This window comes from Chenopodium album, chromosome 21 (assembly GCF_948465745.1).
Source record: "Chenopodium album chromosome 21, dcCheAlbu1.1, whole genome shotgun sequence".
Lineage (NCBI taxonomy): Eukaryota > Viridiplantae > Streptophyta > Magnoliopsida > Caryophyllales > Amaranthaceae > Chenopodium > Chenopodium album.
The window spans coordinates 12,090,204-12,102,499 of record NC_137854.1 but is presented as its reverse complement, the minus strand read 5'-3'; the positions used below and the strand labels follow the sequence as shown (position 1 = coordinate 12,102,499).

At 33.9% G+C, this 12,296-nt stretch overlaps 3 protein-coding genes across 3 annotated transcripts; 1 reads left to right on the top strand and 2 right to left on the bottom strand.

Annotated features, from left to right (window-relative positions):
• The first annotated feature begins 706 nt into the window (after nucleotides 1-706).
• Nucleotides 707-3,215, top strand: LOC145602156 (uncharacterized). Its single transcript, XM_081658323.1, has 4 exons — nucleotides 707-881; nucleotides 978-1,095; nucleotides 2,213-2,341; nucleotides 3,022-3,215. The coding sequence occupies exons 1-4, from the start codon at nucleotides 745-747 to the stop codon at nucleotides 3,109-3,111; spliced, it is 474 nt and encodes a 157-aa protein (XP_081514449.1). The 5' UTR covers nucleotides 707-744; the 3' UTR covers nucleotides 3,112-3,215.
• A 323-nt stretch (nucleotides 3,216-3,538) lies between these two features.
• LOC145602155 (uncharacterized) lies at nucleotides 3,539-4,627 on the bottom strand. The gene is made up of 2 exons (XM_081658322.1): nucleotides 3,860-4,627; nucleotides 3,539-3,755 (listed from the first exon to the last, which is right to left on the bottom strand). Exons 1-2 carry the CDS (start codon nucleotides 4,562-4,564, stop codon nucleotides 3,666-3,668), a joined length of 795 nt encoding a protein of 264 aa, XP_081514448.1. The 5' UTR covers nucleotides 4,565-4,627; the 3' UTR covers nucleotides 3,539-3,665.
• Nucleotides 4,628-6,274: 1,647 nt separating this feature from the next.
• On the bottom strand, nucleotides 6,275-11,198 carry LOC145601700 (riboflavin synthase-like). The gene is made up of 2 exons (XM_081657762.1): nucleotides 10,652-11,198; nucleotides 6,275-6,966 (listed from the first exon to the last, which is right to left on the bottom strand). The coding sequence occupies exons 1-2, from the start codon at nucleotides 11,165-11,167 to the stop codon at nucleotides 6,649-6,651; spliced, it is 834 nt and encodes a 277-aa protein (XP_081513888.1). The 5' UTR covers nucleotides 11,168-11,198; the 3' UTR covers nucleotides 6,275-6,648.
• Nucleotides 11,199-12,296: the final 1,098 nt, after the last annotated feature.

The following is a 12,296-nucleotide window of genomic DNA, read 5'->3' as shown; positions in this document are numbered from 1 at the left end:
TCAAAAAGCTCCCAAAAAAAAAAAAAAAAAACAGCAAATCTCCAAATTTTTTATTTTTATTTTTTATTTTTTATTTTTAATAAAATAGAAGAAACTTTATATTAAAGTGGATTGAGAAAGTAGAGTTTTCCCCCATTGTTGAAAATTTTAGAGTTTCTAGTAATTTAGAGGTAAAAAGGGAGAATCAATATTATCAATAAGGGAAGCAAAAATAATCTTAAAAAAAAAAAAAAAAAAAAAAGAGGAGAGAGAAAAATAAATAAATGGATGTTAAAAGTTTTAATTTAGGTTTTTAAAGAATTTAGAGGTAGGAAAAAATAAAAAAGAATATCCAAATTCAATGGTGAAAAAAAAAATGGTTGGGCTTCTTTCTGTTGGGTGCAGGCTTCTTTCTATTGGACATGGATTTGTTGGGCTATTGGGCCTGGTGTACCTAATTCTAGATGCACCATGGTGCATGTAATACTAATTGACCCTTCTCCTCCACTCCCATATCGTCTAGCCAACCCGGGTTAGGTTGGACCTGTGAGAGCCAACCTAATTACCTTACCTCATAATAAAGCTCAGCTAATTACCTTTACCTCCGAATTTAGAACAAATACAACTATGCCTTTTTTTTTTTTTTTTTTTTTTTTTTTTTTTTTTTGGAAGGAAAAATACAACTATGCCTGATTGGCTGATTGCCTGACATTTGAGAAATTCAATCCGTAATTTAGATTCTGAGAAATTCTCTCTCAAATCTCAATGACAACAACTACCCTTCCCGCCATTTTCTCTCTCCACTCTTCTTCCTCATCCTACCACTCAACCAAACTCCATTACTCACCCAATTTACGGCCATCTTTCTCCCCTCCCAATTTCACCCCCAAATCAAACCCTAGGTCTGACATTTTCAAAATTATTCATCAATACTAGCTTTGATTTTCATTCAATTATTAATTTCAGTGTTTAATTTTTAATTTTTTCTTTTGTTGCAGGTTAAGAATTTCCCATGAAGCTGCAATTTCTTCCAAGAAGCAACGCAACTGGGTTCCTTGTTGTTGCAGTGGTAATGCCGATATTAACCCAGATATAGCTCATGATTCTTCTTCTAAGGTATCTACATCATTTTGTTGCTCTTAATTTTTCAATTTCATCTTATGTAACATTAATAGTCTTAGTTTTTAGAGCGGTGGTGCCACCGGGACTAGTAGAATCGTTGCGAATGAGAATGAACATTACGGTATTTAGTATCATGAAACTATTTTAGTCATGGTTTGGCCTTGCATTAGAGAAATAACTTGGAGTTAGTTGACACATTTGAATTTGATAATTGAAACGAGAAAGTAGCATTGTGCACCCCGGTGCACCATCTAATAAACGCTTTGGAAGATATTAATATTAATGAGAATTGAGAACTACCTAAGATGAGACATATCAACTTATTGACACTTAATACATATGGATGAGTTAAACCAAATAACAAGTTCGATTGTTTAGTAATGCACAATTGTTCTTTATAGATAAATGTACCAAAGTTTTAGCTACAACAATCCTATTCAATTACCATTGTGCAAGGTTCAAGGGTCTTTTATACTTCTCATTTTGATGCACTAGTTTAGGTACTACCTTTCCCATAAATGTTAGTTTTAGCATCTCCTGTATGATACGGAAGCCTTTCCTAGATGTTATGTTATTAATTTGACTACTATCCGTATGGGTGTCGTTCTCCCTTGATAGAGAAGAGCAGAACATATCATATGCAAAACTATTTCTGTTGAAATATATTGGAAACATTATTAAGGCTTTAGCAACTCCCGGCCTCCTGGGGATTAAGGATAATATATTTGGGTGTGATAATGGCACTTCATCAGTTCATCTCTAGAGAAGTTTTGACACTTAAATCCAAGTGATAAGTTAGGTTTGTTGTAGCAGTATGCAATAAAATGTACACAGTTTTACATGGAAAATTGTGATACCAAATGCTCTAATCTAGCAGCATATAATGGCCTGGTCGTTTCACAACTGTAGTCTGTAGCTATCCGTCTTGGGCCATAAGATAGAATTGTTCAAGAAAAGTAGATCATGATTGCAGTATTAATGCAGAAAGTTTTACCATCATGATCTTTTGTTTCTTATTGAATGAGTATGATAATGGTATTTCATCACAACCATTACTGTATATATTTATGCTACACATGATTAAGGTCATCATTTTGTTGTACCTCTGTAGGAATCAAATATTAACATACAGCTTCCTAGGAGAAGCTTGCTCGTGCAATTTACTTGTGATGCTTGTGGTGAAAGAACGAAACGGCTGATTAATAGATTAGCCTATGAACGAGGAACTGTGTTCGTTCAGGTATTTTTGAACTAATGTCTTCTGAGAATTCTGTGTATTTTGTTGTGGATATGTGTGAACATAATATGTTTTTGAAAATTTCGTATTTTATCTGCATTGTGAATATGCAACAGTTGTGCCTTCATTATTCAAGTTTGTGTTTGGTGACATGTTGTATTCTAGTAACAATTGTAATGGGAATTGGGAAAGCTTCCAGGTTTTTTTTTTTTTTTTTTCCTTTTCTTGTTTTAGCAGCTTCTTTACTGTTCAATATGCTGAAAGCAAAAGTAAGAATAAACTTTTACGATGTGGTATTGTTCAATCTGATTGCTTGACAAACGGGATTTGAAGTTGTAGACTTGTAGTCCTCAATAGAAAGATACATATCATTCTTTGTTTGTATTATCATCCTTGATGCCCTTTCTTTATTGATGAGCAGCTAAATGCCAAGATGGGGGTTTAGCAGAAAGTTTGGTAAAAAATTATACTCCATTTCTCAAGTAGCATTTTGTTTGCTAATTCAATTATTATACTCCGTAGATATGTTATCTGGTTATGATATGGACTTTGATCCATCTAGTAGGTTGCATAATTTCACATGTTTCGGAAAGCTTCTTAATATAAGCTGTGAATGTCCAACTTCCTTAATATTTCTGTGAAAAATGTCATCAAATGTAATCATATAGTCCTATTTTCATCAGTGTGCAGGGTGTCTTCAACATCACAAATTAGTCGACAACCTGGGTCTTGTGGTTGAATATGACTTTCGGAATGATACTGATGAAGATTAGTATGAATTTTTGGAATACTTATGTCCCTGTTTAATTATGTGGACTTTTTTGTACTTCTCAAACTATCAATAGGAAAATGATCTCTTTTTGGTGAGTGTGTCTCTTTTAATTTTGAAATATACTTCAACTTTTATAGATTTGTTCATATTCTTGAGATTTTGCATAATTAGGAGGTAACTTCAAGTCTTCAACTCTCACTGATCTTTGATCTGTGCTTTTTATTAACTGACAAGATTTTCACATCCATTGGCAATTGAGTAGAGTTCCATAGGAAAGATCAGAAGAAAAGTGATGTATGGCTAGACCACAAATTCGATGGCCCTATATGGCCTGGATTGTCAGCCCTTTTTTTACTCGAGGGCCAACCTCACGAACTCTGTCTGGATCAAATATTACCTTTGATCAAAATATTTTTGTATGTATTTGAAATAATTATGTGTAAGTACTCAATTACATCATTTTAACCGAAAATTTAATTCTCATCTCATAACAAAAAGCCAGAAAAAATGAATGAAAGGAAAAGAATCAATTGCTTATGTAAATCAAGGTTGAGATTACAAAACAACAAGCAGTGCAGCTGCTATGAGTCCTGTTATCCACTTGCTCCATGAGTATCCTTGCTGATAGATAGATATACCTGCATTCTGTTTCCATGACATCATTTAGTTAGAATAAGTTGATATACATTTTGTCTGCTAGGAAAACAAAGTGAGAAAGAAAAGGTTTTTTTATAAAATTGAGAATGTACCAAATCTGGAGAAGGAGCCGGTGACATATCCTCTGAGGTATCTGTGACTGCTGTAGGAGGTGCTGGTGGGCTTGGTGGTATTGGGGCTGGAGCTGGTGCATGGTGGTGCTTGTGCTTATGCTTGTGCTTCCTCTTCTTTTTCCCCTCAGAGGGTGCTGGTGCTGGTGCTGGTGCTGTTGAGGGACCATTAACTGGTGCTAGGCTTGGTGCTGTAGCCACTGGTGCTGGTGCAGGAGCCGACTTTGTGGGTGCTGGTGCAGGAGCCGGTTTTGTGGGTGCTGGTGTAGGAGCAGGCTTTGTTGGTGCTGGTGCAGGAGCTGGTTTTGTGGGTGCTGGTGCAGGTGGCACAGTTGCTGGAGCAGGTGATGTTGCTGGTGGAGGTGACACAGGGGCTGGTGGTTGAGCTGGTGGTTGTACTGGTGGTGGCGGCTGGGTTACTGGTGCAGGTGGTAGTGATGGTGTTTGTACTGATGGACTAACTGGAGGAGCTGTGGGAGGTGATGAGCTTTGAGGTGGCGGGACAGTTGGACTTGACACTGGTGAAGTGGACGCGGGTAATGGAGTTGCTGTAGTTGGCGGGTTTGAAGTAGGTAATGGTGGTGCTGGCGTTGCAATTGTTGGTGATGTTGCTGGTGCTTGGGCTTGTGCTAGTGCTACGGCAAGAAATATACCATATAACATGCAAACACACCTTAGATTAGCCATTTTTTTCTTCAGGTAAAATGCCAAAAGAATGAAGGTGAAATTTATATTCAAAGGAATGATGAACTTGTAAGAAAATGGTTAGGAGGTTGGTGAAGAAGGGGAGAGATACACTTCAAATGGTTACATCTCATCTACTGATTTATGGAAGTTGTGATTTTTAAGTTTACGAAAATAGTACAAACTTGCTTTCCATTTTTAACTTGTGCTAATCAAAGATCAATATTTAATTAGATGATGTTACTTACTCCGTAAATGTTTGTTGATCTTTGTATAACTAAGTACTGAGTACTCTCTTCGTATTTTATTAATTGCTTCATTTCCTTATTTGGAAACATTAAACAGTTGATGTAATTGGCGGGTTTGAACCAGCCCCACTTTTGTTTAAAAAAAAATATTTTTTTATTTATGCTTGCAAATAGTTGCAATAGTTTGACTCTTACACTATTCATTTGTTTCACTTTGACTAATTATAATGATTCAAAACTAAAAAACATGTTAGATTCATCTCAATTTATATTACTTTTTTTTTTTTGACACAACAATTTATATTACTTTTGTATCAAATGTTAATAATTTTTACATATTGGTAATTAAATAAATTAGCGATTAAGATAATGCATTAAATAAAAAAAAAAAATTAACTAGGAAGTACTTCATATTTTCTAATATTGCTTCTAAAATTCTATTTTTGGAGAATTAGGTCAATAATAAAACACAGGAGGAGTAAATTGTTAACTACTCATTGTTAGGCTTGGATGATGCTTCGAACTATTACTTGCACTTTCATTAATGAAATTTTTTTTTTTTCTTCTTGTCACAAAAAAAAAAAAAAAAAGAAACAGTTGTGCATAAAATTCATTATTTAATTTTATGTCAATTGATTTAAAATGCATCATTTATCTATATTTGTTGCAATAAAGAATCATAGTATGACATAGTTCAATGATTAACCCCGTTAAGTATAACCCAAAAGTTGCACATAATAGTTAATGGATGTAGTATATAGAAGTAGTGAATAGTGTAGTTTATCTCTAATTACTACAGTACTGTATTTGTGTGTTTGGTGGCTTGGTGCAACGTTAAATAGATAATGTACATTAAAAAAATTGAATTCATTAATTATTGGTAAGTTAATTATGTTGCTGTCATCTTAAGGTTAATTCGTTAACTATTGATTACTTTTGCTGTTGACGTCGTAACAAACATCACCAATTGCGGATCTACAAGAGATATAGCAGCACTTGTTTATTTATTGATTTATGGGAAGAATGATGGATGGGGTTTTGTGATAATTCTCGCACATTTACAATACAAGTCTTACTAGCCACAAAGCGTAGTGAAGATTGAAAATTGCAATATATATATATATATATATATATATATATATATATATATATATATATATATATATATATATATATATATATATATATATATATATAATAATAATAATAATAATAATTTACACAATACAAGTATACACAATACAACAATAACAATAATTAAAGTACGGAGTATAAACTATTACGGTCATTAATGACTAACACAAACGATCAAAAAGAACTCTACCCAATTAGTAAAATTCATAATTGGAGAAAAAGTAAATGTAACATTAAAAAAAAATTGCAAAAGATAAGTGTAACACTTAAAAAAACAAAGAGGATATCAAAAATTTAATGTCATGCAATATTAGTCTAAAATATCATGCGATTTTCGTTGATATTTGTTGTAAGTTATATAAATAGGACTGTCAAACAGGTTGGTTCATGTCAGATTCAGGTTCATATTGATATCATACGGGTTGATAAACTCTTAAACCCAAACCTTACCCAATTATTAAATGGGTTGAAAATCCTTGATCCAAACCAAACCTACTTATGACATGGGTTACCTGTGTCACCTTTTAAAATTTTAATGACAGCATGAAAATCCTGTACCCATTTAAAGCAACAAATCTTTATGGGAAGTATCAATAAGACGAGTGCTTCCACATCGACCACTTCAGTCACTCTCAGGATCGAAATGCAGCAATGGATAAAGTGGATGAATAGGAACATAAGATGAATAATACACCATGCTTAAGGTCATTTGTAAGACTCAAGAAACCCACTGCTGAGGAGCCTCTCCACATATTTCCCCAGAATATCAACCTCCAGATTCACTTTCTGGCCAACTTTTTTCAACGGTATCACTACATTTTGCTGAGTGTAAGAAACCAACATGAAGTTGAAGCATAGTTCATCATCAAACACATTCACCACTGTCAAACTTGTACCATCAACGGTTATAAACCCTTTTGGAACAATATACTTCAATAATTCTGGACTAGTCTTTACCTTCACCCACAAAGAATCATTCTCTGGATCAAGCGATACAATTTCCCCCGTCCCATCAACATGTCCCTATATTTGAAATAAAAAAACATAATTAAATCAACCATAATGAAACATTAGTTAAACTGTACTTGAATTCAAAGTTAGATAAGCGTAACTCCAGAACCCAAATTTAAAAAATATAAAAAATAAAAAATAAAAAAATCTTAATTAAGAGTATAATTTACATACTCAGCAAGTACATGCAGTCATGCAGATTTACAGAGTGAAAAATGAACCACTAATAAAAAAAAATACTCCGTAAATGGTATAGTGTTCCTTGAGGAAATGCAATTTATCAAGGATGTCTAGGATTTGCAGGTTGCAGTTTCAAGAGTTAACATAACACATTGTTAAGACATTATTCTCTTTGTTCAAATTATTCTCAACGCATACTCAGAATTATGCAAAGCAAACAATTTGTGCTTTATTAGTCATGTTTTATCCTTCATATAGGCAAAATAAGAATGACAACTACTATGTGACAATCAAATCAGCACATCTATAGAGTGCAAAACTACTGAATCCATCTCTTAAAGTTTACCTTTAAACTTAATTCCATTTTAGGCAAATTCCTTTTACTATTTTACCCATCTTACCCCACAATAATTTACACCATTTAATTACTCTCTCTTACTTTATCCACCTTTTTGTACACCCACCTACTTCTTTTACAGTCTCTTACTTTATCCACCTTTTTCTTCAATCCACTCACCACATCAATACTTTCTCAAATTGCCTTAATTTGTATGCAAACAATAAATGTTACTACCTCCGTTTTTTTAAATTTTACATTTTAACCAGCACATAACTTTAGGCAAATTAATTGACTTGAATGTTAAAAGATATAAGTTGGGGTATTAGAAATAATAAAAGAAGATAGACGGATTAATATTTTTATTTAAGTAAGGATGTGAGAGGGAAGAAATAATAATAATAATAATAATAATAATAATAATAATAATAATAATAATAATAATAATAATAATAAATAGTAGTAGATTTGAGTGGAAACTATAAGAGGAGAGAGATATATAGTATTTAAATGGGGAAAGTTCCCAAAAAAGGAAACATAGCACTTAAAAAAACGGCCGCAAAAGAGTCATAAAGAGAAGGGGAAAAATAACCCTAGGACATACGAAGTACAAAGGAAGATTAAAAAAGATGAGTAAAGATTGATTCCTTGCTAGACAATTTATGTCATAAATCAAGAAATTGACCACTTTGTGCAAACTGAAGGAAGATGGGGAACAAAAGGTGACTGGTTGACTTAGCAACATAGCATTATGTCCCATAAGAAGCAACAAATTGACCCAATCTAAATCTTCTTCAAGGCAATCCACTTTGAACAAGAGTGAAAAAATTACTTTTTCTCCAATAACCGGGTGGTTCAAAGTAAGGGAAGCAAGAGCAATATAAATCTAAGATATCTAAGATACGGAGAGAATCTAAAATCCAAGGGACAGAGGTTGTGAAATGTTTCAAGTGCCAAGATTATCAAACTAGTTGCCCTAACAAGAGAGTGATGACCATGGATGATTGATTAGCAAAAAGGGAGCTAAAAGAACACACCAAAGAGGAGGAAGTAAGGGATGTTGAAGACAAAATTACCCTAAGCTAAAAGTGGTGACATAGATTACATTCTTATACATCTTTTACATGCTATTTAATTCCTTCTACTAATAATCAAAGATTTAAAGAGAGCATATTTTCCATCTTATACAACGTTTACTGTTGGAGTGGAAGAGATAAGTTGTTCACAAACCTTGGCTGATGACTTGAATTCAACTACGACGACTTGTCCTATACCTTACATGCTTTGAAGTGTAGATGTAGGCACTAATGTGGAGGTTAATAAGTGAGCATTGGTCAGTCAACGTGTACATCTAGAGACTAATGTGAAGGAAGTGAGCTTTGGTAAGTCAACGTGTACAGATGACACTAATGTGGAGGTTAATTCAGTTTTGTTTGGGTGCCTTCTAATGTTTTGCTGCTTTCTACTGTTACCCCTTTGGTGTACATAATTTACTTATTGGTAACTAGTTTGATCGTTTGATCCTTTGATCCTGAGGTCATGCATGTGGAGTTGTGGACACCAAAATACTTTGTAGCCTTTGTAAAATATTGTGTTGGAGTCATTAAAGCACAAGAACAAGTATAAAGGGCTCTCCTTGCAAGATGTCCTGCAAGATTTCAGCCTAGAAGGGAAGCTCGATGAAATCACATCGAGTTTACAGAGTGCCTTTGTCGTGATCAATGCCGCCAGCATGATTTGGCCAACTACCATGGCTTGATCTTTATTTGTTTTTGTTAATTTTACGATAATTATCTAAAAGCACCCCAATTTTGAATTGAGTGAATTATGGTTTGATTAATCAATGGAGAGGAAAGTTTGAGGCAGTGGAGGAAAGATAGTCACTTGTTTAATGTAAAACAATCTTTTTCCTACAATTAACTCTTAAGTCTGATGTTCCTTCCAAACCATTCCAATTTTGGATTAAATTCTAAACGACTGCAGGAAAGTTATTACCTCCATTTCCCTCATTCCCATTTCAATCATAAGGGATACTGCACCTTTTCCTTTCCCACCAATCCCTTCTATCCAGACAAGCTTTTAAAACAAAGAGTATCTTGAAACTCTCTTTAAGTTTCTTGGTAAATGGTGAAGCAACAAAGCCAGGAGTTGGTGGTCACGGAGCTATTCAATGTGTTTCAGATTAAAGATTGAATCTTCTCCAAAGGACGAAAAGAGGATGCAGGTGCAAGTAAGAAACAGAAACCTAATTTCAAGCTATATCATGCATCTTCTTTAGGTAGATTTGGTACCTTTTTGTTACTGGGTGCTCTTGTATAGTTGTATTAGCAGTTGTAATTTAACACTAATTTGCTAAGTTTGGAGCTTATTCTGGTGACATTTCTTGTTTCAAGAACTAAAATACAACAAGGTGAATAAATGGTTTTCCAAAGGCACAGGGGTGGACGTGCGTTGCAAGGTGACATTTCTTGATATAATTTTGATATGTTGGATTTCAAAAAGTCAGGTATTTAAGTTAGAGTCAAATGGATCTAATCTAAACAAGTTGCTCAAACAAACTAAACAAGAGACCAAACTAGGATTGCTAGATTGGTTAAATAAGCATCTCACCCACTCTCATAAGTTTTAACACAAAACTTCAAATTCTATTAAGGGCCTGTTCTCATTTACTGCTCATATACTGAATTGAGCTGAGCTAAGCTGAACCGAATTGTTTATGGGACTGGAAATTAGGAACTAAACTGAGCTTAACTGAATTGAAATAAAGCTAAAGAGAACAGGCCCTAAGAGGTCCTCACAAGTCACAACCTCAATTGGCATAAAAAGAAATAAAAACCAGCACTTGAAGTGCCTATTATTCACAGCACCCAACATTCATGTTATCTGACCCAAATCTAACCACTAAACCTCAAATAGCTTCAAGATATATAAACAATGTGTCAACAACAAACAATGAATACTTTCAACATGACAAAACAATCACCATATAATTTTTTTTTCTTCGCATTACAATCAATCAATCAATCAATCAATCAAAACCTTAATCCCATAAGTGGGGTCGGCTACATCAATCAAAGCAATACAATGAACTAAAATCAAAATTGCAATCCCTATATCACATAAAATTCATAAATTCACAACCAGAAAAGATGTTAGAATAGAAAAAGAAGGAAAACTGACTTGAACAAAATGGCCACCCATACGAGTAGAAGGCAGGAGAGCTCTCTCCAAATTAACAACAGACCCGGGTTCGAGCTCGACCAACGATGTCTTCCTAAGCGTCTCTGGTGCTAACCCAACAGTAAATTCCGACAATTCTGTATTAAACTCAGTCACAGTAAGGCATGTCCCATTAACAGAAATGCTATCACCAAGCTTTACATCTTCAAGAACAACTTTAGCTCCAATTTTAAGGTCAAATCCTCCATTAACGCCGTACCCCAGTTGCTTAACTTTGCCCATTTCTTCAACAATGCCAGTAAACATGCAATTGATTTGATTTTTGTGGGATTGGGGTTTAAGGGTTTGGTGGGATTTGGGGTATTTGGTGAAGAGTTTAGCAATTGGGTATTTGAAATTTGGGTTGAACTTGAGTTGCCCATTTGAGGGGAGATTGTGGGAGTGGGAGTTGCAGATTGAGATCTTTGGTTGGGAGAGTTTGGAAGAGATGAATGAGAGTGGTACTTCAATTGCCATGTTTGATGAATGAATGAGAATGGCACTTGAATAAAGAATGAAATTAGGGGGGATTAATCGATGCTAATTATTGTTCGGAGCTTGGCAGTTGTTCAAAGGAGAAGCAAATATGGGGGTACGTTTGTCTTTTTTGATGGGATATTGTAATAAGAACTAGCCTTGCTCGTGCAATACACGGATTATTCATAAAATATTGAAATATCAATAATTCATTATAGTTATAATGTGTAATCTGAAACATTATTAAAGAAACTAAATTTTTGGAATTTTAATTGAAAATGAGGATTAAATAAAGAAGGTGGATGGAAAGAAGAGAGAAAAAAGCAAAAAGTTGAATTGAAGAGGGGAGATGAAGATGAAGTGGGCATGAAAGATGAAGTATAAGTTTAATGAAAGAATTAAAGAAAAATTGTGAACTCCCTCCGTCCCAAAAAGAAAGACCCATTTAGGTTGATTACGCGGGTATTAAGGAAGTTAAGTAAAAAGAAGTAAAAATATATTGAAAAGATGAATTTACATGGGGTTTGTAAAAAAATAGAGAGAGAAAGTAATAAAATAACATGGAAAATCGAATTTTTATATGGGGAAGCTAATTTTGCACAAATATTGTTGTAAATTGGTGGGTGTTTTAATGCAAATGGGTCATTCTTTTTGGGATAAAGTTTTGGCCAAATGGGTCGTTCTTTTTGGGACGGAGGGAGTAATAAAAAATTAATAATGTAAGAAGACATGTAACACTTGGGTTAGAGAAAAAGAAATTAAAGTGTAATAGGATGGAGACATGTGTTTTTCTTGGTTAGAGTTTTTAAATACTCCATCCGTTTTTAAATACTTGCTCAATTTCTCCATGTGCGTAGTTTTAGGAGAAAGTAATAAAAATATGGATGTAGTGGGGTTGGTGGAAGAATAAAAAAAATATAAAAAACAAAAGTAGTGGAGAGAATTAGAGGAGAGAGAGTATATGTTGGGTCCACTAGGTGAGAGAAAGGAATTAAATATTGTAAAAGCTTTCCAAATAAGGAAATGGAGCAAGTATATAAAAACGGCCGGAAAAGGAAAGTGGAGCAAGTATTTAAAAACGTAATGAAATTATCAATAATATCTTTAATTATCAATAAGTATAATTTCT

Excerpts from the sequence above, each read along its gene's own strand:
- LOC145602156 (XM_081658323.1), top strand. The coding sequence starts at position 745 with ATGACAACAACTACCCTTCCCGCCATTTTCTCTCTCCACTCTTCTTCC. Across the intron at positions 1,096-2,212 it reads CTCATGATTCTTCTTCTAAG|GAATCAAATATTAACATACA; the intron begins GTATCTACATCA and ends GTACCTCTGTAG. Across the intron at positions 2,342-3,021 it reads GAGGAACTGTGTTCGTTCAG|TGTGCAGGGTGTCTTCAACA; the intron begins GTATTTTTGAAC and ends TATTTTCATCAG.
- LOC145602155 (XM_081658322.1), bottom strand. The coding sequence starts at position 4,564 with ATGGCTAATCTAAGGTGTGTTTGCATGTTATATGGTATATTTCTTGCC. Across the intron at positions 3,756-3,859 it reads CGGCTCCTTCTCCAGATTTG|AATGCAGGTATATCTATCTA; the intron begins GTACATTCTCAA and ends TCATGGAAACAG.
- LOC145601700 (XM_081657762.1), bottom strand. The coding sequence starts at position 11,167 with ATGGCAATTGAAGTACCACTCTCATTCATCTCTTCCAAACTCTCCCAA. Across the intron at positions 6,967-10,651 it reads TGGGTGGCCATTTTGTTCAA|GGACATGTTGATGGGACGGG; the intron begins GTCAGTTTTCCT and ends TTTCAAATATAG.